The sequence below is a fragment of the Megalobrama amblycephala genome, linkage group LG11 (genome assembly GCF_018812025.1).
Source record: "Megalobrama amblycephala isolate DHTTF-2021 linkage group LG11, ASM1881202v1, whole genome shotgun sequence".
Lineage (NCBI taxonomy): Eukaryota > Metazoa > Chordata > Actinopteri > Cypriniformes > Xenocyprididae > Megalobrama > Megalobrama amblycephala.
Window position 1 is genome coordinate 10422196 of NC_063054.1, and position 26367 is coordinate 10448562.

General features: G+C 37.2%; 2 protein-coding genes across 2 annotated transcripts; both read right to left on the bottom strand.

Moving 5' to 3' along the window:
* Positions 1-1534: 1534 nt before the first annotated feature.
* Positions 1535-5356, bottom strand: bsnd (barttin CLCNK type accessory subunit beta). The gene is made up of 3 exons (XM_048208619.1): positions 5180-5356; positions 4961-5043; positions 1535-2515 (listed from the first exon to the last, which is right to left on the bottom strand). Exons 1-3 carry the CDS (start codon positions 5354-5356, stop codon positions 2248-2250), a joined length of 528 nt encoding a protein of 175 aa, XP_048064576.1. The 3' UTR covers positions 1535-2247.
* Positions 5357-10834: 5478 nt separating this feature from the next.
* On the bottom strand, positions 10835-19307 carry si:dkeyp-51f12.3 (uncharacterized protein LOC107988041 homolog). Its single transcript, XM_048208622.1, has 3 exons — positions 18975-19307; positions 18063-18489; positions 10835-11196 (listed from the first exon to the last, which is right to left on the bottom strand). Exons 2-3 carry the CDS (start codon positions 18389-18391, stop codon positions 11022-11024), a joined length of 504 nt encoding a protein of 167 aa, XP_048064579.1. The 5' UTR covers positions 18392-18489; positions 18975-19307; the 3' UTR covers positions 10835-11021.
* Between the last annotated feature and the right edge of the window lie 7060 nt (positions 19308-26367).

Consider the following 26367-nt stretch of genomic DNA (forward strand, 5'->3'; position numbering starts at 1 on the left):
GCCTCGTTTATTAAAATCACGTGACTTTAATGCTCCGAACCACTGATTCGAAACACAACAAGATTCATGAAATTCGAAACTTCATGACGCAGAGTTTTGAGATCACCTATCACTAGATATTGTTGAATAAAGTTATTTTGTTTTTTTGGTGCACAAAAAGTATTCTCGTCGCTTTATAACATTAAGGTTGAACCACTGTAGTCACATGAATTGTTTTAAATACGTCTTTAGTAGCTTTCTGGACAATGTAAGTGTTAATGATCTTGCTGGAGATGCAGGTCTCACTGAGCCATCCGATTTGATCAAAAATATCCTAATTTGTGTTCTGAAGATGAACGAAGGTCTTACGGGTGTGGAACGACATGAGGGTGAGTAATTAATGACAGAGTTTTCATTTTTGAGTTTTCATTTTTGGGTTCATTTTTGGAGAGGCACGAAATCTCTTTCCAGACCATTCTCATTCACTGTCCCTTGCTGGTGGAATGATCTTCCTGCCTTCATCCGGAATGCGGAATCCCTGGCAATATTCAAAAGACAGCTGAAAACCCATCTCTTTCGCTTTAGTGAGCACTTAACCTCATCTTAAAAAAAAAAAAAAAAAAAAAAAAAAAAAAAAAAACCTTCCTATCCTTTCACTTCCTCTAATCCCTCTCTATTGTATCTTAGAATAATCTGAGCACTGCCTATAACTTGTATTATGAGCACTTATTGTCTATTTGCCTCGTCATGGCGACTCGCTTGTTGTATTCCTCACTTGTAAGTCGCTTTGGATAAAAGCGTCTGCCAAATGAATAAATGTAAATGTAAATGTAAACTAACCCTTTAAAATTTGCCAAAAATAGAACTTTTTTGTTGTCATTTAAAAAACAAACAAGCAAGCCCAAGCCCAGTATAGGTCATTAACCCCGCCCTCCCCATGCAATCTAATGGGACGTGAGACACTTTTACACTTAGATTATTTTTTTTCAAAGATGGTTTCTGTTATTTTATGTAGTTTTTATCACGCATAAGTTCACGTGTTCGTTTTTTAAATAAGTTTGGTCTTAGTTATTCGATGATATAAAAATGGGAGTGTGGCATCATGATTGACAGCTGAGATTGACAGCTTCTCTAAGCAAAGTAGTCACTGAGGCACCAACAAACTTTTTTCTGGATTTTTGGGAGGAGATTGGAGCTTTTAACTTTAAATTCTACATTTCCATAACTGTTTATTTCACACTGACATAATGAGTTGTTCTGCAGTAAACTGTACTGACCGATTCTGTGGGCGGGGCCTTGATACCGCAGCTCCACATCACTGCGCAGACTCGGGCTCTGTCAGCACAATATCGGGACATTGGCTTCACTTTTCTATAACAGAAGAGATTGAAGGTGCATCGTCCATCTTTTTTTACAGTCTATGTCTAAACAGCAATATCAGTAGACAAACGAAGTCTGTGTTTTTTTTTTTTTTTTAGCACAAACGGAATGACATCATTTCCTGAAATCCTTTATAAATGACAGAACTAGGCGACATAAAGGACATTCACACCAATAGGCCTACTAATTTATTTAAACAAGTAAATTACTGTAGACATGGACAAATGTATAGTACAACGCTTTATCTTAACACATAGGCAATGACTGTAGACAAGGACAGATGTACAAGTACAAAGCAGTCGACTCCTTTTTGGCAGAAATGGAACCTAATAAATGGAAAGTCCCCACCGTGACAGGAAAACAAACATGCGCGTTGCACATACTTTGTGGCCGAAATGATTCACAGTTCAGTAGGCTACTGCAACTGTATAGCTAAAAATATCTATAACTGGCTCAACAATTATCCCTAACACATTTAAAGAATTTTACTACCACACTATATTTAAATAATCTAAAATCAGATATCAATCCAGATATGGTTATTTATCCTGCTGTCTCATGTATATGAAAGAGCACCACAGACAGATATAAAAACAACACATTCCAGGAAGTTCCTCTTTCAGTGTCCTCTGGTGTCGGTGTTATGAGTCAAGGTCACAAGTATTTCATCACCTAATGTTTAAACTTTTTCCAGCCTAATTTCACTGAGAGTGGAACGCTTGTGACAAAGTCTTGGCCAGACCTTATGACATTAACATGCCTAATGTAAAATGTGATGTGATTGCATGGCCTACATTACACACTTAAAATCATTTTAAAAGTATGACAACATAGTGGCAAATCTTTATGTCAGATGTAGATGATGATTTGGACATTAATCAACAGGCGCTATTCACTCTCCAGCTCAGATGTGAAGTAACACGAGTCCTCCATTTTCCCATAGTACATCTCTCGGTTCGGGTCTGCTCCTGTGGTTCTTCTGTCCATCACTGGAGTGCTAGAACACGCCAGCACACTGGGAGAACTTCGACATGTGTGGAGGACGATGACGCGCTCACTGTGTTTGTGCTCAGCGTGGAGTTTTGGATCTGCCGATATTTCTACTTTTTCATCATCACAGAAGCCAGCCAAGGGAGCTCTTATTGGTTTCGGTGGACTGTAACAGGAAAATAGATGTGAGTTTTATGCAGTTTAAAGGTGCATATTGTATTTCGGGCTAATTTAAAAAAAAGTTTTACACATTAAAGGTACAGTGTGTAATATTTAGGAGGATTGACAGAAATGAAATATAATATTCATAACGATGTTTTCAGTGGTGTATAAAGACTTTACATAATGAACCACTATGTTTTTATTACCTTAGAATGTGCCATTTCTATCTACATAAACCGCAGGTCCACTTATATTAAGTAGCCATTTTGCGTGACATGTTTCTACAGTAGCCCTAAACGGACAAACTGCTCTAGACAGCGCGTTTGCTTGATTGGTTACTGTCTTCTGTCTCAAACGACGACCTCTTTGTCCTGTGTCAGCCACCGTAGATTCTCTATATTGCAATTTGCAACCTAACGCTAGATGGTGCTAAAATTTACACACTGCACAATTCTTTTCTCAGAATTGCAAGATTTAAAGGGTTAGTTCACCCAAAAATGAAAATTCTGTCATTTATTACTCATCCTCATGCCGTTCCACACCCGTAAGACCTTCGTTAATCTTTGGAACACAAATTAAGATATTTTAGTTGAAATCCGATGGCTCTGTGAGGCCTGCATAGGGAGCAATGACATTTCCTCTCTCAAGACCCATTAATGTACTAAAAACATATTTAAATCGGTTCATGTGAGAACAGTGGTTCAATATTAACACTGTACACTCTACAAATTGTGAATAAAAACAGAATGCAATGATGTGGAAGTTTCAAATTTCAATATTTTATTCAGAATAAAATAAAACAAGTTGCTCAAGTTTAGGAATAGGAATGTTGTCCCATTCTTGTCTAATACAGGCTTCTAGTTGCTCAACTGTCTTAGGTCTTCTTTGTCGCATCTTCCTCTTTATGATGCACCAAATGTTTTCTATGGGTGAAAGATCTGGACTGCAGGCTGGCCATTTCAGTACCCGGATCCTTCTTCTACGCAGCCATGATGTTGTAATTGATGCAGTATGTGGTCTGGCATTGTCATGTTGGAAAATGCAAGGTCTTCCCTGAAAGAGACGACGTCTGGATGGGAGCATATGTTGTTCTAGAACTTGGATATACCTTTCAGCATTGATGGTGCCTTTCCAGATGTGTAAGCTGCCCATGCCACATGCACTCATGCAACCCCATACCATCAGAGATGCAGGCTTCTGAGCTGAGCGCTAATAACAACTTGGGTTGTCCTTGTCCTCTTTAGTCCAGATGACATGGCGTCCCAGTTTTCCAAAAAGAACTTCAAATTTTGATTCCTCTGACCACAGAACAGTTTTCCACTTTGCCACAGTCCAATTTAAATGAGCCTTGGCCCAGAGAAAACGCCTGTGCTTCTGGATCATGTTTAGATATGGCTTCTTTTTTGACCTATAGAGTTTTAGCCGGCAACGGCGAATGGCACGGTGGATTGTGTTCACCAACAATGTTTTCTGGAAGTATTCCTGAGCCCATGTTGTGATTTCCATTACAGTAGCATTCCTGTATGTGATGCAGTGCCGTCTAAGGGCCCGAAGATCACGGGCGTCCAGTATGGTTTTCCAGCCTTGACCCTTACGCACAGAGATTGTTCCAGATTCTCTGAATCTTTGGATGATATTATGCACTGTAGATGATGATAACTTCAAACTCTTTGCAATTTTTCTCTGAGAAACTCCTTTCTGATATTGCTCCACTATTTTTCGCCGCAGCATTGGGGGAATTGGTGATCCTCTGCCCATCTTGACTTCTGAGAGATTCTTGACTTCTTTCTTTTTTATACCCAATCATGTTGCCAATTGACCTAATAAGTTGCAAATTGGTCCTCCAGCTGTTCCTTATATGTACATTGAACTTTTCCGGCCTCTTATTGCTACCTGTCCCAACTTTTTTGGAATGTGTAGCTCTCATGAAATCCAAAATGAGCCAATATTTGGCATGACATTTCAAAATGTCTCACTTTCAACATTTGATATGTTATCTATATTCTATTGTGAATAAAATAAAAGTTTATGAGATTTGTAAATTATTGCATTCCTTTTTTATTCACAATTTGTACAGTGTCCCAACTTTTTTGGAATCGGGTTTGTATATACATATTTACAGTATATATGGTCTTTTTCAGAAGATAAATTTATTTGGGAATCACATTTATAGATACGTATCATACAAAATAGACTTGTTTTTTTAATTAAGTTTAAGATTTCCTTTAGCAAATTTAAATTTGAATTTACTTTTAAATAAATACATAATCTGCCAGTGTAGTAAAACTTTAAATTATTTTTGTATAATTATTATAATGTAATAATTATAATCTATTATAAATATGTATCAAATCTTATTTCACAATATATTCCCTGAAAAGTCTTAATATCCCATGCAATTAATCTAAAATATTTTTTTGTATTGCCTGTAAAGAGATCTTACTCTAACCTTTTTTCGTCCAAGCTTTCAGCACTCGAGTCTTGTTTTTCAGCCCCACAGAGCTCTTCCTTCTCTGCCAGTATAACAGTCACCTGTTGGACAGGGGAAACACTCTAATGTAACACACTCTGCCAAATTATATACACATTATAATCAAAGTCAAATGCTTCAACATAAAACATAAAATTAATCTATTACCGAATAGTGGGAACAGCCCACTTTCCTTACCCTGGGGTAACACTGACACATGGACCAGACCGTCCCCATGCCCACCATTATCACTCCCACAGCGCAGAATGTGGCGAACACCTGTGGTTCCTCTACGGAAATCATGAACAGACCCAGCGCCACAAACGCCATCCCAAGGATAATGAGCCCATAGCGGTATGGCTTGTTCTCTGCCATGGAAGAAACTTGGAGGTCCAGCAGTGGTTAACAGAGGAAAGTACCGGTGACAGTGTGGAGCTTTATGACTGTGTCCCTATAGAGGTGAAGGGCAGACTGAGAGGGCAGGAGTGACTGACAGGACGCTGAGCCAGTGGAGAACCAAGATCCAGATCATTAAACCCGTAATGGGCCTTAGTCAGGTGACCTTCCCCCAGGTAAAGTTGCATTGGCTTAAGAATTCTTACTACGTTCCTTTCCAGAATACTGGCATATTAACAATAGAGTAAAAGATTAAAAAAAAGTACAAGTACACACCAAAACGTATACATCCGGATTTACAGACAAGGCTTAAGCCAAGTCAAACCAAAACAAAGTTACTGCGTTGTCCTTTTTCACGTTTTCTGGGTTGATAGCATGCACCGGGGACCCGATCATAGCACTTAAACAAGAAAAAAGTCATTTTTCATGAAATGTCCCCTTTAACTGAAAGCAACTTGCACTCATATATCTTAAAATATGTCAGAGCCATTGTTTTGTCTCAAGATGCATACCAGTAATGTTTGTTTTTTTTTTTTTTCTAAGCAACACATGTTCATAAAAGCTATAAATGCACTAACTGAACTAAGGCCTAATCCTGGCTTAATCTAAGCCTTGTCTGTGAAACCAGGCCTTAGTTTGATGATATTATTGGTTACCAAATACAAATCAACAAGAGTTTTTGTATCATATGGTGTATTGGTATTTAAATGCACAGGTGATAGCCAGGCAATACAAGAAAAATGTGTAACTGACAAAACATCACAGAAAATAGACTTATGCAGCATTATGTGATATAGTAATAATAAAACACACACAAAACAGAGATAATAGCTTCTGGTAGGCCTGTACAGTGACAGTGAATGTGACAATCAGGAGTGAAAGAGGCACATTTCCTCAATCCTATATTATACAACATAAAGTAAGCCCACCATTAATATAGAAAAATAAGATTATTTACATTAGGAAATTCCTAAGTCTTTCTAAAAACATGTTCTGGTCATTATGAAAAATCAAGGCACAATTCAATATTTGGTTCAGCTTATTGATAAAGAGGTACTCAAAACCATTAAAATCCCTCTGCAGTCAATAATTTTATCCCTTAAAATTAATCTTTGATCACCAAAATGACATATTTAAATGTTTTTTCCTGTGAAAAACAAAAAAAAAAAATCTTAAAATGCCTTAAAATAGCTTGAATGTAACTCCACATTTTTGCCTCATTTAATATACACGGATCTATGAATATAATAATTAGCCCCGCCTCCACTCACTCTCACGAGCTCAGACGAGATGCACTCGGTCAACTTACTGAGGTAAACGCTGCACATTGGTATCGCTTTTTACAATGTCGGACACGTAACATTAACTAATATGATTGGCCTTTTGCTTGACTACTTTATTAAACTGCTAATAATGTGTTGCTAATGTTACACAACCCATATTCACATTCACGAGTCAGACAGCTGACTTCTATCAATCAGTATCCTTAGAAACGCTTTGAACAACTGGAGAAAGGCATATAGTTCATCATAACATCATATCATACAGCCACCATATGGCTAAATCTACCTGATTTTTCATATCAACAGAAAAATATACTGGGATAACCTTCTTTTGAGACTCCCTTGCGCGGGTTATTTAATAATATGCTAAAGCCCGCCGGCACGATGACGTGATTGGTTACAAGGTAGTTTGTGACATCATAAACACCAGAGATTTCAAACCGCGGTTGAGACCGTCTTTGGTTCACTGCAGTTTTAAAGAGAAAATACTCAGCAATAGTGTTGACTTGTGAATTTGCACATGGTTTGTCTTAAAAACACCAGATAGACATATGAACAACATTAAAAATTGATTTTTACCACAGGGGGACTTTAAATGCATAACCAAGCATCTTAACCTACATGTTCTGTTCAGACTGACTTTATATTTGGGGTCCAAAAGTCCCCAATAATATACACTACCATTCAGAAGTTTGGGATGTTTTTTTGTTTTGTTTTTTTAAAGAAAGTAACTCTTTTATTAAGCAAGGATGCATTAAATTGATCAATACTAAAGACATTTACATTTACTTTATTCATCAAAGAATCTTGAAAAAAATACTAATAAGCAGTTACTTTCATATAATAATAATCAATGTTTTTGAGCAGCAAATTAGCAAATTATTATGATTTCCAAATATTAAAATGTATTCAGATAGAAAATAGTTATATTAAATTGTAATAATATTTCACAATATTACTGTTTTACTGTATTTTTGATCAAATAAATGCAGCATTAGTGATAATTAAAGACTTCTTTCAAAAACATTTAAAACTCTTACAGACCCAAAACTGGAATGGTAGTGTGTGTGTGATATTAAATAATAGTAGTAAATTCATCTCTCATTTCCCTTCAAATTATTTTGAGTTCATTACCTTTAAGTTCATCTGACCCTATTCAAAACCCAGTCGACAGATATTATTGACAATTCCCCCTCCTTCAATGGCAATACTTAGTAGGTTAGTAAGTAGTAAGAACTTTTGTAATGGCTTGGGGTGTCTCAGACCCCACACAGAACATGAGGATTTAATAAACGGTCTTTATAACTTTACTATAACTGTCTTTATAAATATTTAAAATTTCATTATTCACATACATAGCTATGAAATAATAGGGATGCACAAAATCATTGTTACCAGTTATCAGCCAATAGGCATGTTTTTTTGTTTTTTATGTACTCCATATCAATTCAACAAGTAAAATAGCCTGCTATATATTTTTAGCCAACTGATGGGACTCCACATTATTTCTAACTGGCCTATCTATTTTTAAAAGTTGTACATGTGTCATTTCTTTATTCCAATTGTTTAAAAAATAGCCTACAAATCCTTTGTGATGGCAAGATAAGAAATATTGTTTTCTCCACATTTTGAAAGCAGTTTTCCACTGTTTATGACATTTGGTGTCATTTGAAGCACATAGCAATGCAAACTTTGGTTATTGGTTTTAAAATATAAAACAAATATTGGTTATATACTGTACATACTGTAGGCCAAAATATCAGTGCATCCCTAAGAAATAGAAAACTGGCATGTTCAGTCAAGCTACATGCAACAAATAGCACAAATATGAGCTAGTTCAGTTTTAGGTTGGACAGGTAAGTCAATGGTATTTGTACAAAATTATGAAACTGAAGTTTCTTGTCAGTCAAGGCACTTCATCATTTTCAGAACAGATTAGAGATAGAAATAGAGCTGCGCGATATATGTTTTTTTGTACGATTTTTTTTTTTTTTCATTTATCAGTCAATATTGTGTATTTGCATGTGAACTTGCTTCCCTTTTAGATTTAGATTACTTTTGCTGTCTGCATCTAACAATAACTTAAAGGGATAGAGGTGTAAAAAGATTTATCCCTTTAAGTCAATCATTTGTTGTCGAGTGCAGGCAGAGTTGTGTGCATTCATGCATAAAAATATGTTACATTACTTTTTGTCATTCTTTAGCAGATCTAAAAATGAAAACTTATCCTTCTTTTATGCCGTTTTGATGCCTACATTCGGTTGTAGAATTTAAAAGTGTTTAGCTTTTAATCAGTTTTTTTTTTTAAGTAGTATGGATTTTGATATCTTACATTTTATCAGTTATTAGCCATAATATGAAAATAATTACTGGCTTATCTTTATCAGATGGATTTTTAATACATTGCCAGTCAAAAGTTTGGAATCTACTTTTGATGCTTTTGAAAGAAGCTCCTTCTGCTCATCAAGCCTGCATTTATTTGATCAAAAATACAGAAAGAAAACAGTAACATTGTGAAATATTATTACAATTTACAATAATGGTTTTCTATTTTAGCATACTTTAAATATAATTTATTTCTGTGATGGTAAAGCTGAATTTTCAGCATCATTACTCCAGTCTTCAGTGTCACATGATCCTTCAGAAATCATTCTAATATGATGATTTATTATCAGTGTTGGAAACAGTTGTGCTGCTTAATATTTTTGTGGAAACAGTGATACATTTTTCATTGATGAATAAAAAGTTAAAAAGAACAGCATTTATTCAAAATAGAAATCTTTTCTATCAATATAAGTCTTTTTATCAATTTAATACACCCTTGCTGAATAAAAGTATTAATTCCTTTTTTTTTTTTTTTAAAAAGAAAGAAAAAAAAAACTTCTAAACGGTAGTGTACATTGTTACAAAAGATTTCTATTTTAAATGCATGCTGTTCTTTTTTAACATGTATTCATCAAAGAATCCTGAAAAATATCACTGGTTATAAAAACAATATTAAGCAGCACAACTGTATCCAACATTGATAATAAAGCAGCATATTAGAATGATTTCTGAAGGATCATGTGACTGAAGACCGTGATGAAAATTAAAGCTGCTGTAGGTAACTTTTGTAAAAAAATTTTTTTTACATATTTGTTAAACCTGACATTATGTCCTGACAGTAGAATATGAGACAGATAATCTGTGAAAAAATCAAGCTCCTCTGGCTCCTCCCAGTGGTCCTATTGCCATTTGCAGAAATGCACCGCTCCCGGTAAGAAACAACCAATCAGAGCCAGGAGGAGTGTCTTAGCAGTGTCAATCAATCAAGCTCGCGTGCGCGCTGATCTCACCCCTCCCATACACAGCGCCAGCGCATACAGGCTTCAAGATTACCGGTGTGCCGCAGCTTTGCTTATGGCGGAAAAACAATCCAAACTGCCAATTCCTCGAGTGGCACCTGCTCATAAAATAAAGACGGGTAAACGGAAAAAGACAGATGACGATGATAAAAAAGCCAAAAAGAAAGAATTAGATAGAGCCCGAAATAAAACGAGGGTAAATATCGGAGCGGCTTTTCCGAGGTGGAGGGAGCTACGTGTCCTGAACGGATTAAAAACCGATGCAGAGTCAGCCACATTTCTGCTTGACAAGTAAGTATCCCTGCTTGATTTGTTTAATTTTTTAAGAACTACACAACTAAGATAATTTCAAAACAGGACTGACAAATTATGTATGGCATGGTTTCTTGTAGATTTCAGGGTGGTCCTTTGCATATAACATCGTTTTATTTCGCCATAAGCAAAGCTGCGGCACACCGGTAATTTGAATTTGACGCCTGTACACTGTGCATGAGAGGAGTGTGATCAGCGCGCACGCGAGCTTGATTGATTGACACTGCTAAGACACTCCTCCTGGCTCTGATTGGTTGTTTCTTACCGGGAGCGGTGTATTTCTGCAAATGGCAATAGGACCACTGGGAGGAGCTAGAGGAGCTTGATTTTTTCACAGATTATCTGTCTCATATTCTACTGTCAGGACATAATGTCAGGTTTAACAAATATGTAAAAAAAAAATTTTTTACAAAAGTTACCTACAGCAGCTTTAAGCTTTGCATCACAGAAATAAATTATATTTTAAATTATATTAAAATAGAAAACTATTATTTAAAATTGTAATCATATTTCACAATATTACTGTTTTTTAATCTGTATTTTTGATCAAATAAATGCAGGCTTTGATGAGCATAAGAGACTTCTTTAAAAAAAAACTTAAAAACAGTAATGTTTCCCAACTTTTGACCGGTACTGTATCTGTACACCCCAAGTTAGACCAGCTTTTCAATCATTAAATGTTGGTGTCGACAGTCCCAGCAGTGGTTATAGCTGGTTCACAGCTGTAGTGGTCTTCATAACAGTCTCATAGGATGGCGGTGGCTCCATTTGCCAGGGAGGGGGTGTTGCAGGTTGGCTCTGTGAATTGGCGTCTGAGGTGGGAGGCACTTGGACTGTACTGCTATCCTCTGCCGTAGCCCTCCGGATCCGATCCAGCCTCCTGGGGAAAGGGAAGAGCAATGACTCATGAATACCTGTATCACAATATAGTTTGAGTATGTGGCTTATTATACTGTAAAGGTCCTGATATACTCACAGCAAAGTTCTTTTTTATTCTTCCCTTAAAAATGAAGGAGTAAAAAGAATTTCAAAATACCTTTGTAACGCCTTTTAAATGAATCTGTAAAGATGTGCTAAATATGAGAATGAACCTCAATGGTTCTTGCGGAAGATCAAACGTGCTGCATAACACGAGAATGAACCTCATTGGTTGTTACGGAAGCTCAAACGTGCTGCGTAACACGAGAATAAACCTCATTGGTTGTTACGAAAGCTCAAACGTGCTGCGTAACACGAGAATGAACCTCATTGGTTGTTACGGAAGATCAAACGTGCTGCCTAACACGAGAATGAACCTCATTGGTTGTTACGGAAGATCAAACGTGCTGCTTAACACGAGAATGAACTTCATTGGTTGTTACGGAAGCTCAAATGTGCTGTGTAACACGAGAATGAACCTCACTGGTTGTTACGGAAGATCAAACGTGCTGCGTAACACGAGAATGAACCTCATTGGTGGTTACGGAAGCTCAAACGTGCTGCGTAACACGAGAATGAACCTCATTGGTGGTTACGGAAGCTCAAACGTGCTGCGTAACACGAGAATGAACCTCACTGGTTGTTACGGAAGCTCAAACGTGCTGCGTAACACGAGAATGAACCTCATTGGTTGTTACGGAAGATTAAACGTGCTGCGTAACACGAGAATGAACCTCATTGGTTGTTACGGAAGCTCAAACGTGCTGCGTAACACGAGAATGAACCTCACTGGTTGTTACGGAAGCTCAAACGTGCTGCATAACACGAGAATGAACCTCACTGGTTGTTACGGAAGCTCAAACGTGCTGCGTAACACGGAATGAACCTCATTGGTTGTTACGGAAGATCAAACGTGCTGCGTAACACGAGAATGAACCTCATTGGTTGTTACGGAAGATCAAACGTGCTGCGTAACACGAGAATGAACCTCATTGGTTGTTACGGAAGATTAAACGTGCTGCGTAACATGAGAATGAACCTCATTGGTTGTTACGGAAGATCAAACGTGCTGCGTAACACGAGAATGAACCTCATTGGTTGTTACGGAAGATCAAACGCGCTGCGTAACATGAGAATGAACCTCACTGGTTGTTACGGAAGATCAAACGTGCTGCGTAACATGAGAATGAACCTCATTGGTTGTTACGGAAGATCAAACGTGCTGCGTAACACGAGAATGAACCTCATTGGTTGTTACGGAAGATCAAACGTGCTGCGTAACATGAGAATGAACCTCATTGGTTGTTACGGAAGATCAAACGCGCTGCGTAACACGAGAATGAACCTCATTGGTTGTTACGGAAGATCAAACGCGCTGCGTAACACGAGAATGAACCTCACTGGTTGTTACGGAAGATCAAACGTGCTGCGTAACATGAGAATGAACCTCATTGGTTCTCGATTGCATCAAGCAAACATGTTTGAGCTTCCATTTACCACAACTGATGTGTGAGTGGTTAAAGCCTAAATTAAGTCTGTTCATATAAAGTGATTGTGTCTCTTCAGAAAATTTGGACTAAACCACTCAATTCATATTGATTAGTTTTACAATCTCTTTATGAACTTTTTGAAGCATCAAAGTGTCAGTTGTGTAGCTGTCTATGGAGGGACAGAAGCTCTCAGATTTCATCAAAAATATCTTCATTTGTGTTCCGAAGATGAATGAAAGTCTTACGGGTTTGAAACGACATGAGGGTGAGTAAATGATGACATACTTTTCATTTTTTGGGTGAACTAACCTTTTAAGCATGAAAACAGTATCAGTGTCACAGAAGGCGGAGCCTCAGAGCCACACCTACTAATCATGTAATCACCACGGACCAATGGTACCTTGAAGGTGTTTACCAGCCAGAGCGAACTTTTCAGGAAAATTTGTTTTGGTAAGAGATTTTGAGTTCCTGAAACAAACTCCAAACGAAGTTCATTTCGGCCCAATTTTATTTGAAATGACTTCACACCAGTTTGTATTTTGATTTATCTTTAGGTACATCGGGGCTTTAATCAGCAACTAATCTGGACATTTAGGTTAAGGAATTATGGAAACAACATTCATTTCAGAAGGAAACCAAATAATCTGAGATCGTCTAGTGTGTGCTTGCAAGTCTTTCTTTTTTTTAAGTGAATCCAACTTTGAGTTCAAACCAAACACAATGAGAGTTTACCATTATTCTCTTAAAACGACTACTTCAGATGCCAAAAAGACAAGGAGTGGGGAGGACGGGGAGACCCCTAGGCACTGATTTGATGGCTTCAGCATGTTGCAAGAAACAAAAATCTCTTCTCTGTTCCTCTCGAGCCCTCCCTCCTCATTTTTTTTTTCTTCTGGGCTAGTGTACAATGCTGACTGCTTTCTGTTAACATCTGTAGTCCTGATCATGCGGTCAGAATGAACCGCTCTGCTCCCTTTGATTCTTGACTCTTTGATTCTCCTATCTTCCACAGCATGATTCTCTAAACAAAAAAAAACCATAAATAGATTTAAATATAAACTGAGATCATTATGAAGTACCAGCACCTTAGTATGTAAATGGCAATGGGCCCTTTCTCTTTCTTGTTCTCTCTCTCTCTCCCTCTCTCTCTTTCTCTCTTTCCCTCAGACATGGAACACTGAAAGAATTTGGCGCCCAGCAGCTGTTCAGTCTTCACTTGGTCTGTAAACATTACCTTGCCTTAACTTTTTCTCTCAGTTTCTCCATTAATTACATTACACGATTGCAATTTTGAATGCTGAAATAGGTTTCTGACAAAGGGTAGTCAGTTTAAACACTTAAACTAATTATTGTAATTCACAACGGTATTACATAGAAAACACTGTTGTGTTGAGCTGTCATTCAAATGAATAACACCCTAACAAATCTAAATTAAAGCTGAAGCATACAATTTCTGCATCACTAGAGTCACCAAACAAATTGCAAAAATGCTCAACAAACAATGAGGAATGTTTTGATAGCATCACAGTTTTCTGCATATTGAACTGGAATTATAAAAAGTATAAAATTAGATAAATAGATATAGCTGAAGTGTGGAAGAATTAACATTTTTCACAAACCAGCATCTCATAGATAAAGGCACATTGGATATACGGTTTCCAAGAGGAAAATGCAAACCTTGTCTTCTGACTAATACGTCGCACAATGAAAATAACTGTAAATGGTGAAGACATGAGTTACTTTATGGACAGGGTGCAGACCCATCACATCTACCATCTAACACTGCAGACTGTTTTCACTGCTGACCTACTTCTATAATCAGAACATTTGTTACTTTCTGCTTTCAAACTTAGAGTGGGTCGAGAAGAGACAGAGCCTCTTAGTTTGCATATTTTTATCAGCTGAAAGCCAGAGAAAAACTGAGTGTTTACAAAACCCCCAATCAGTGCATTATCAGCATTCTTATGTTCACAACTGATTTTTATCTTTTTCAGTAGGCATACTAGTGTGTGCAAAACAAATTACTATTAGCAAAGACTATAGAATAACACAAGACGTGTCACTCATACGGTTTCGAATGGGAGAAAGTGCAACGCACAATATGGCGGAATAAGTCCCGCCTTCTAAATAAGAGCCAATTGCCGATTGGTAAAGTCATTGCATCACTGCAGCGGCCGTTAGAAGCTCCGGTTTCTATAGAAACAGTCAGACATGCGACTCCAAAATGAAACACAAGAGATGCGCATTTAGGACTGCGCATGCGCATTAGCTTGATATAGCCAGAAAAATACTGTTTTTTGTTTTAGAAACACATTTTTTGAGACATTGTTGTCAGATTTCATTGGTGATTTCAAATATGAAATTTAATCGAAAGCTTGGCAAACGGCTTAGGAGAATTTGATGTTTCCCCATTCAAAGAGAGAGTGAAATGTCTTAAAGCGACTTTGCTATTACTATTGCTCATAATGAAGTAAATGTACCACCTAATGTCCCAGTAGGCTTTAGACAGTACAAACTGACGGCGATATCTATGGACTTTTAAGATAATCAGCTAACCCAGCTAGTTCTTTTTAATGTTGGTGTTTCATTCTATTTAAATATGTAAATGTTAGTAAGAAGATCAAAAATCAAAAAAAAACTTAAAGAGATCAATCAGCTTTTGTGATGGACATCAGTTATGCTCGTCTTTGCTCGCTCCTTTGAAGTTATCTTGAGGAAAACGGCTCTATATTTAACAACGCACATACAAAAGACCTGAACCGGAAGCAAAGTTTGTTGCTCCCATTATAACCCCAATTATTATTAAAAAAATTCAGAACAGCAAGCAACTTATTTACACGCCGTTTTAATATGTGTCTCTTTAAATGCAAATTAGCTGCTTCTCCCAGCCTAAGAGGGCGGAGCTTCAAGAGCTGATGCTTTGAGCTCCGGTGACAGAACAATCGCACTAATAATGTAAGAAACTCTCCATAGTGGTGTTCAGTTCGAACCGCAATATCGCAGATGAATCGCCTTCGATAATGAACGCTATATTGCGTATCTTGTCAGTGAACTACGGCTCTGTCTGTTAAATGGCGCTCCATTTGAAAGCAGGTGATGGCGATTTAGCGGCAATCAGGGAACCGGCTTTACTGACGAAATGCGCGTGACAATCGCATGCGATATATCACCCAGCCCTTGCATTAACATCAACATACACAGCGAAGTACACAAAAACACTCATTACAACTAACAGTAAACAAATATATACAGACCTTATGCCTTTTCGGGGATGCTTAATAAACTAGTAAACTTTATATCCGTAAAGCAACGCAGATGGACTGTAATAAAGTGCACGCTCTCGTCACCAGTCAGGGGCGGAGTTTCCCTACTCCTACGTAGAAGTAGGGGGAAATATAAAACAGCGTGTTCTGAGAGATTGAAATGATAAATGCGGATTAGAAAAAAAAGTATTAGGTGGATTTTTACCATTATAGGCTGGTTGTGAACACACACCGTGGACACACATCTGTGTTCAAACACTTTATAAAAGTGTAAAATTCAGTTTTTGTCTTCATTATGACATCAGGAATGCTGTACCACACTGACATTGATTTCAAACATTCGAAAAATATCCAAATTAATTGTAAATTAAAATAATTTTAAAAAAAAAACGTAATTTCTGACTCACAGTTGACTTTTTTTTTTCACAAATGCAAGTTTATATCTCAACTCAAACTTTAACTGGCAATTTCTAGTTTATAGCTCACAATTCTGAGAAAAAAAAGTCTTATATATAAATATAAACTTGCAATTCTTGTGTTTTTTACTTGTTAGTTTTTTTCTTACAATTGCGAGTTAATATCTTATAATTATGAATGTTTTTCTCAGAATTGTACGGAAGAGGATTAGGGCCAAGCAATAATAAAAAAATAAAACCATCTCGAGATTAAAGTTGTTAAATTTCGAGAAAAAAGTCGAGATAAAATGTTGAGAATAAAGTCATTAAATTACGAGAAAAAACTCATTAGATTATGAGAACAAATTCGTTAAATTATGAGAAAAAAAGTCGTTAAATTTCGAGAAAAAAAGTCGAGATAAAATGTTGAGAATAAAGTTATTAAATTACGAGAAAAAAGTCATTAAATTATGAGAATTTAATGACATTTTTCTCATAATTTAACGAATTTGTTCTCGTAATTTAACGACTTTTTTCTCGTAATTTAATTACTTTATTCTCAACATTTTATCTTGACTTTTTTCTCGAAATTTAACGAGTTTTTTCTTGAAATTTAACAACTTTAATCTCAAGATGGTTTTATTTTTTTATTATTGCTTGGCCCTAATCCTCTTCCATAGAATTGAGATATAAACTTGCAATTGCAAGTTATAAAATCAGAATTGTGAGATGCAAACTTGCAACTGCGAGAAAAAGTGTCAAAATTGTGAGATAAAAAGTCGCAATTACCTTTTTTTTTTTTTTTTTTTTCTGTGGTGGAAACAAGCTTCCAAAAATGACTGTACTTGTTTATACTTAAAACACAAAATACACTTTTATTAAAGAAGCATTATTTGAAAATAAGTGTTAATGTAATATGCAGCTTTGCTTCACAAATAAATTTATCTTATATCAAGGATTTTTAGATTATTTTTAAAACTGCAAAATGGACCCTTTTCACATTTCCAGGGTTCCAGAAACTAGTTTTCTTTAATGTTAAGGTAATATAACACAAAGTATAGTGTTATAAATGTACAATATTAGAAATTTTGTTAGAGTTACGATGTTAATAACTGTGGAAACTCATCATCATCATCTGTGAAAAGGGTCCATGAGACAAAAATACTAAGAATAGTATTTTTTCTACTACTAATAATAATTCAGGTATTCAAAACAATTGTTCATCTGAACTGCATTTTTAATGTATTTTTAAACAAACAGTGCTATGAAATTGATCCTTGTGGGTTCCTGACCTCTCAAAACTGATTATTTATGTTGTGATTTTGGTATTTTCCATTTATAAACTTAAGGCTGGAACAATACACTACAACTTTTGCACATATTTTCGTCCCGATTTACAGTCTGGACCAGTCAAAGCTAGTTGCCAAAAGTCAGAGGCATTCTGCAGACATTAAAATCCAATTTTTAAAGGTCATGAAGTGTATTCCAGCCTTTAGCCTCTCTGTTTATTTTATATCAATTCACAGTGTTCCGGAAACTTGATTTTACAATTACACAGTCCATGACACTCAACTAGTTTGTTTATAACTGCCACAGCTTTGGCTAAACCCTTAGATCTCTTTAATTGCACTCATAAATTAGCCTCGTAATGATATTTGCGTAACACTTGCGTCTTCTTACCTCTGCACCGCAATGGCTTGATGGTGGGTGTAACGGGTGCCCGTTCGCGGGTGTAGAAGTAAGTGACCCGTCACAGCTACATGACTGGTTTTGATGTCCATGCAGAAGGAATGGATGAGGATGAAGAGCCCCAGACACACTAAGGCCAAGCCAATGAGAATAGTGTAAGGCCCCAATGTCACAAAGAGCACCAGACCTGCAATCACAATCAAGGTCCCTAATGAAACTTGCCATCTGTGTTGGAAGAACATGTTGCTTCTTCTGGCTACGCTGTTACTAGCAGGCACATTGTCTTCTGCCCTTGTAACACAGTTGGTATCACCGTGCATGTGTGTATGAGAGTTTGAGTATGTGTTGCGCAAAAGTCAATCCAGCCCTGGTGTCAGTTCATATCCTTGGAGATCCAAGAAAGGGATTGCAGACCATCCTACACGTAGAGCAGAAAAAAAGTGAAACATTATACTACAAGAATGTTATCTACATTGATCGAACTGTTTATTTATACTACAGTACAATGAAAAATTATTTTTCTTCAAGTAATGTTAACCAACAAATGTGCTTCACGTGGTAACATAGCTGTGCAGAAGTCAGAAATACAATTTAATATGACAGAATCAAATTCACATTAGTTACACTAAAAAAAAAAAAAAAAAGTACTGTAAGGGTTAAAGTAAAAATAGATACTAGACTACCAATTGCATTTTACAACTTCCCTATCAAGTACATGAACACAATATAAACCTTATGCAGTAGTATCCAAACAAGAGATGCATAGAATTGAAATGGCATTATAATTATGATAGTCTAATATGATGAGTTAATATTGTGACTGACTGTTATCTCAAAAAAAAAAAAAAAAAAAAAAAATCAGTTTTTCGTGTTTTATCGTCGTCATATTAATGCATGCATTACCTTGTCGGGTTGACGCAGTCCGACGTGCGTTTGTTTTCACCGTAAAGTTGAACATCAGTGGATGAGTGTAAACGTTTCTTCTCACGAGCTGTCTTCAACGTCTGTCTGCACGTCCTCCGCTTCTGTCATTATAACGAGGATAACCATTTCCACCGAGCTCTTCACGGAAATCACGACTCAGCCAGTCATTTCCTTAAAGAATGCTTAATGGAAAATCTAATTCTTCCCACAGTCATCGGTGTCGGTAGATATGCCATCTGTTTGAGTCTCTGTGGTCATTTAAACGTGAAAAGGAAGTGGCAGAGTCTATGGGCGGGGGTTGATGCCACTTAGGAGCGTTGTCCGATTCGTGAACGAATCGTTCTTTTAAGTTGAATCTTTTCGATGACTCGGGTGAGCCGGTTCACTAAACCGGTTCATGAACTGAGAGGGCATTTACAGACCCTGTGTTTCATTCGGAAGGGCTCATCCCTATTCCCTAATCCCTTCAAAGGGTTTACCCTCCGGAATGAGAGCTTCGAATGAATGAAGGATGTAGGGGTCAAACAAAAAAACTTTTTTGGAACGCACTTTTGCGTAATCTTAATCAGACAATCAAATAGGAGTGCAAGCTGCGCCTTTTGTTTAACGTTAGAAATGTATTTATTTATTTATTTTTGGTTTATCGCACCACATTGTACTATATTGTGTCTGTGTATTTGAAACATTTGAATGGACTGATAAAGGGAGCTGTAAAGTATTTTTGTTGAAGTACAATGTCGTTTTGACCCTAATGATGTACCAAATCTAACTCGTATAGTATAGAAAAATACTCATTCTGTGACGCCAAACAACTTCCCTGTGCAAATGATTATGGGGCCCGAAGTGTCCATCAATTGTAGGCCTTAATTTGAAGTGGCCAGTTTTGAGCACTTCGGTTTGGAACGACCCTTTAGGCCCTGTCCCAAATGGCGCACTTCATGTGGACTTTCGGTCTCGTGGACTTAAATTGCGCGTGCTCGCCGAGTCTACGAGTCCGTAGGCTATCCCATTCAGCATTTTAACGCTCTGAAGTGTGCTCATCAGCGCCCCCTTTGTACCCTTGAAGCGGTCTTCCGCGAAGCCCGGATAGATGCAGGCTCCGCACACTTTAACTACCCAGGAATCCTTGCGAAAGGCCAATCAGACAACGGATGGGAGGAGATTTCGCTCAAGAGCAACTGATGACATGGCTGAGAAGAAAATATTTAAGTGTAGGTATCATAGGCTACGGTTTTTATGACCTAGGTGTACATTTTACCAGTTGTTACCTACAGTTTATACAAACATTATGGTCATCGACCAGTGGTTGATATCTCAAACATGATTGAATAATACGATCGCATTATGATTCATTAAATAAATAGAACCGAATGTCAGGGCTTTACTGAGTCATATGTAAACCTAGTATTTATATTTAAACCTGTAAATTCATCTGAAACTCACACACATGTTTATTATGTGTTAAAATTGTAATCTTAGTTCAAATGGAACATTATGTATTATTACAACTGTATACATTATTTAAATAAGCATGTATATATTGTCTAATGCCTAGGTGGAAGAAAATTTAGATTTCCTTGGTGTACATATGTGCATTTTAAGACGTTTCAAACCATGTCAACAAATACATGCATGCACAGTTTTGAGGCAGCTTTAATTGCATGTGTGGTAATTTCATGACTTCACTTACAACAGAATAATGACGGCCATTGCTCGTAGTTTCTTTTGCGCTTTATTTAAGCTATAATAAAGTAATTTGCGCATGCAATTCTTGAGTGCGCGCCGCGAGCACAGTATAACGGCTGATTGGACAGTCATGTTAATTTTTCTGAGTTTTACCTACATAGCCTGACAACATCTCATCTGACCGCAGTTCACTGTTGTTCAATTGAAGCTCCCTCGTCGTCATCTTTTCCGCGCTCGTTGACTTGCGCTGAGGCGAAGTCGGAATGCGCGTCTGAAACGTGTCCCTTTTGCTGTGGTCGTAAAGAGACAGTTCTATATCTATATAAACGCAGCGTTTTACTTGCGATGTTTAAAAAAAAAAAAAAAAGATTTTTATTTTTGGTATTTTATATGCTTTGTTGGTGGTTTGTGGTGTAGCATCACCCGGGGGGGATATTTTTTTATCCCCACCGGGGATAAAAAATAATTCAGCAGAGGCAGGGATCATAGACCAGAAGGGGGGAAATCCCATCCCCCCTACAAATCGCACCCTGGTGATATACAACAACAACAATAGGCAGCATATTCCCCGAACCTGCAGCTCCTGTCAAAAAACAACCAGGGGTGCGTTTCCCAAAGCGAACTATGGTCGCAAGTTCCGTCGTTACCAATAGAGTTCAATGGGACTTGCGACCATGGTTCACCAACGATGCTTTCGGGAAACTCACCCCAGACCGTTATTTCCGGCGTGACGATCGAGTCTGTTCCAAAAATACCTCTCAATGCGCCCTCGTCACCAAAGTGTGGACTCTGAGGAAGTCCACAAGTCCGGAGTGTGCCATTTGGGACAGGGCCTTAATATGGTGGCCATGATTGTTTTCCCTCCGAAGTGCCCTTTGGAGGGCGATATATCCCGATTGGAACACACCGAGAATTATTACGGTTGCTTTTTTACTTTCCAAAGACTGTTGGGGGAAAAAACAATCAGTTAATTACAACAATTTTATTGGCAAAAATATTTTTAAACTAAAGCTGTTAGGTTTGTATACTCTAGCTAATAGGCTAATGGGTAGAAACAAATGCTGTCAACTTAATACTAATGAAATATTCTCTAGATAATGTCTGATAAAACTGTGGCCTTGGCTGAATTAGGCTACAATATATAATCGAATTATTTATGTTTTCTTAATTTTTTACTCACAAGATGTTTGTTTTGTCAAGCAACACTCGATGACGTGATTTGAATCTATTTTGAATAATTTTTAAATGAACTGTTCAAAAGAACCGAGTCGCGAAATGAATCTGACTTCCCATCACTTGTCGATAAGGAGATCACAGTCCTGGCTGGGCGTGGAAGAGCCGAGGGACTCTCGTGGGACTCGCGTTCAGAGTTTTCTCATACACAGCTTTATTAAACACACACACACAACACAGGAAAAGAAAACAAACTCAATGAAAGAGTATTTCGTCATATTACATACTGCTTTAACTATTAGCACATGTTATTTTCCGAAACTTTGCACCTGCCGGCTATTAACCCTTTAATTATTTGAAAGTTAACTTGCATAACTCAGACTAAATTCTTACAGCATGATTGCAGGGCCACTTTACACTCTTCCAAACAGAGATGGACACACCTCTGGTCAGATCAGATATGACTGAGTACCAGCATTCCTCTCAAAAATAGCTTCAACTGATATGGGAAATAGACTGGAAGGAAATGGGAATTTTTTCCCAAACATTATTTCTCAATAGAGAAATTGTGGTGTGCCAGTCTATGGGTGTTGTTTATCATGGGTGGGCCTGTTTGAGATGTTAAATGTGTTAGTCGGTGTGAACAGTGGCGTACCGCATGTCTGTGAGGCCCCCCCGCAAATAATGAGATGAGGCCCCTCCCACGAGCAGTGATGTCATGTGTTAAAATCTGTTGTGCACCTGAGTCCGTCTCCCCCCCAGTTCACAAAAACTGATTTAACAGTGAATCATTGCATTGGTTAATTTGATGTTATTATTGAATAATATTATTTATGCTATATAATGTTTAGTGATTTTGATATCGCAGACTAAAATCCAGGCAGGAATAAATATTTAAGCTAATTTACGACCGTGGAGGCAAAAGTGCCGCGGCTCCGATTTTAGTTACTTTAGAAATAGCAGGAGGATCCTTCACAGCAATAATTCACAAACATCAGTTATAGCCCCCGAGGAACAAATTTTATTTAACAGTAAGCTCAATAAAGTAAATGTAATGGCCAACACATCTCAGTTTAAACACTGGCCTATAAGCATCGCAAATTGTAGAGAAGAAATTATACAAGAAAATTTCATGCCTCGCAGTAAAAAAAAAAATGAATAGTAAAAGAACTAGGAGAAAAAACATAGGCCTACTTTAAAAGAACAACTCTATCAGTTATAGGCCTATGCTATGCTCTATTCTATATATCAGCTATATGCTGTATTTTGAGAAAAACTAACTTTATATACATCTTAAAATACCAACTTTTGAGGATTAACTTGTTTATTCTTTTTATCAACTGACTACCACACACAAAAAAGCAAACACTCTACCGAATCCTTTGCGCTCTCCGAGCGTTTTGATGCGCAAAGTCTTTCACTGCTGCTTTAATGTCGATGTTACGAGCATGAGCATTCTCAATACTCAAAAGAGCTAAACTGGACAGTATTTCTTGTGGCATTGTGGTCCGGAGAAATGTAGCCTACATCAAGAGCTCATGTGCACGAGAGCCAAGAGAACTGATAACAGCAGCAACGAGCACTGGCCATAATTTCAAAAACACAGACCTACGAATTTCTTATCGAATGGAGATGTTTCTTTCTTTCATGTACAATTATTCGCTGAGTTTAAGTTAATTTTCACTTCGCGTTTCAAAAGAGACGTTTAAGAAAGATTCTCGCAGAGAAAGCTGAAAGCGCACCCTGTTTTGTATTTATTTTATTTTACAAAAATACAAGGTTTTGTTGTTATTGTGAGTGTATCAGTACACAAATAAAAGTAGACCATTTGTAGTTTTGCACTAATCTAAAGTCTATTTTAAGTTGTTTCAGCTGTCATGAGGAAACAATCCATCAGAGCGCGCCGGCGCGTTCGTCGACCAGAGGGATAAAAATGTAGCCAATTTAGTTTCATATTTATATTTAAATATTGAGCTATAGCCTTATATTATTTTTTTTAAAATTTCAACTATTATGAAAAGTGAATAGCCTAGCATGATGGATGCGCAATGTCGGGAGACATGCAGCGGGTCAGACATGAGTTTGACCGCTTCATTAAGTTTTGTTTTATAGTAAGTCTTTCTTTAAAGTGAATTTCGTTGTGTAGAAATTGTATCTTAATTTCAATCAATGTTTCATCAACCAATTGCCTATATTTAATAATTAGGAAGAAAACCAAAACGTCGGGTGTGGAATGGATTGAAGTGCGTAACAAACGAACTTTCCGCGGCCTTTGAATAAGCAATAGACGTATTTCTGTTTTTATTAAATTTCTTAAATACATGTCTTTATTACTTAATTAATTGATAAGATATTTTTGGTCTAACAATATATTTTAGCTGGTCTAAATTTTAAGTTAGACACAAATTTGCGTAGGCCAATACAAGGTTCCCTTCTAGACAAGCGCGTAAAATTGCTGTTTCGGCCGTAAATTTTAGATCGGTGCATCAAATGATAAAGGCCTGAACTAAATTCATGTATTTAAATAAAAGAATAAAGAAATAACTAGACTTATTGGCTAGGCTACATTTGGAGAAGAACTTCAGACATTCCGGTAGCTGAGCAGAGCTGGCGATGGGGTAAATACGTTTGGGCAATATACAATAATAATAATAATATTAATAATAACAACAATAATAATGTCTCAGCAAAGACCGAACACATATTTATTTGTCTGACTCATGTCCGCTAACAGTAGGCTAACATAGCGCATCAAAGCTTGCTGTTGGCTACCTACAAACGGCGATGGAAACAACAGTGAATTTTTCCCCCTTTTGTGGTAATTTAGCACTATTTTTTATGATCTTCTGCTTGCATTTTTGGGCTTCAGTTAGATCATTATTTTAATCTTTAGTCATTTGAGTTCAGTTCTAAAAAAAGCAAAGGCTATGTAGCAAATAGGTGAATCTGCGACGGGCCCACCATAGGGTGGAGGCCCCCACGCACCGCGGGGGCTGCGGGGGTGTCCCGTACGCCCCTGGGTGTGAACATATAGTACCATTTTAACCCTAGGATTATTCAGGTAGGGTAAGGAAAGTCAAATCTAATCTAAACCATAAGATACTCGCCCGCCGGAGGGTTGACGTCCTTCAGGAATGACGAAGACTACCTTGTGGTTGTTCTTTGTCGAGGCTCAGTTTGTAGTTATAAGTAAAGTCTCACGGAAGGCAAACGTAACAATAAAATACCTCTTTTATTGATTACAATACAAAGCAGTTAATGCAAAATACAACAAAATAAAACAGCTTAAGATAAAAAGCTCTATATCACCCAGCAATATTGGAGATGCTGTTAAGCGCCCCTCGTTAGGTAGGTGTCCTTCTACGCTTAATGCAGGCAGCATCTGAGGAGGCCTTTTACTCCTCAGACTTTTATACTAATTTTTGGAACATTCCAACTTCATATTAATCATCAATTGATCAATGTTTTTGATCCAGTCTTCCTGCTGTAGGCGTATCAGTCTCTGTATCTCTTGCTTACTAAGCCAGATGTCCTTCCTTTGTTGCCTACGCTGTCGTCTTCTTCTAACACTCTTCCTCTTCTTCACTGAAGTCTTTGTCTGGCTCACCTCCGCTTTAGGTTGCAACATGCTCTCTTCATCCTTATTGTTAACCTTTGTGGTTGGTTACAATCATCAAACTCAAAAACCTAACTTTCACATCTGTTGCTTAGTCATCTTATCTTATAACAAACAAAGGAAGTATTGTAGTTACTTAATTTCATAATCATTCAAGCATAATATGGCCTTTAAACCTAGCAGGGAGCGTGAGATTTAAAGGGGCCACAGCCTAAATCGGCGCATATTTAATTATGCCCCAAAATAGGCAGTTAAAAAAATTAATAAAAAAAAATCTATGGGGTATTTTGAGCTGAAACTTCACAGACATATTCAGGGGACACCTTAGACTTATATTATATCTTTTGAAAAAACGTTCTAGGGCACCTTTAAAGGTACAGTATATGTAACAAGAGTCAATACATCATCAATCCTTTTTCCAAAACATGCTTTTGTCTTCATCTGATTAGATATGTAAGTCTATTAAGCCTATAAGTGTTTATATTTTAGACCTGATGGTTTTGGTGGGAAATTGCACATACAATTCCTTAGGCTACTTGCCCATGTGTGTCTCGATGTCATAGTTTTAAAGAGTTAGATCACCAAAAATGAAAATTCTGTCATTAATTACTCACCCTCATGTCGTTCCAAACCCGTAAGACTTTCGTTCATCTTTGGAACACAAATTCACACACAGTTCATAAAGATATTGTAAAACTAATCCATATGAATGGACCATGTGCACGGAGCGTGCTTAAGAACTTCCGCAGCAATATAAGCCAGCTGGAAAACTTCTGGTGAAATGTCTCTTGCTGGTGTGTCTGTATTTTCAATGTCCTGAGGTAGCTTTAACAGCATCAATAGTGTAATACTTAGTTTATAATCAGAATATCCACTTAAATAGTCAGGCCTAGTATT

Excerpts from the sequence above, each read along its gene's own strand:
- bsnd (XM_048208619.1), bottom strand. The coding sequence starts at position 5,356 with ATGGCAGAGAACAAGCCATACCGCTATGGGCTCATTATCCTTGGGATG. Across the intron at positions 5,044-5,179 it reads TGTGTCAGTGTTACCCCAGG|GTGACTGTTATACTGGCAGA; the intron begins GTAAGGAAAGTG and ends CCTGTCCAACAG. Across the intron at positions 2,516-4,960 it reads GAAAGCTTGGACGAAAAAAG|TCCACCGAAACCAATAAGAG; the intron begins GTTAGAGTAAGA and ends TTCCTGTTACAG.
- si:dkeyp-51f12.3 (XM_048208622.1), bottom strand. The coding sequence starts at position 18,391 with ATGCACGGTGATACCAACTGTGTTACAAGGGCAGAAGACAATGTGCCT. Across the intron at positions 11,197-18,062 it reads CAAGCCATTGCGGTGCAGAG|GAGGCTGGATCGGATCCGGA; the intron begins GTAAGAAGACGC and ends CCCTTTCCCCAG.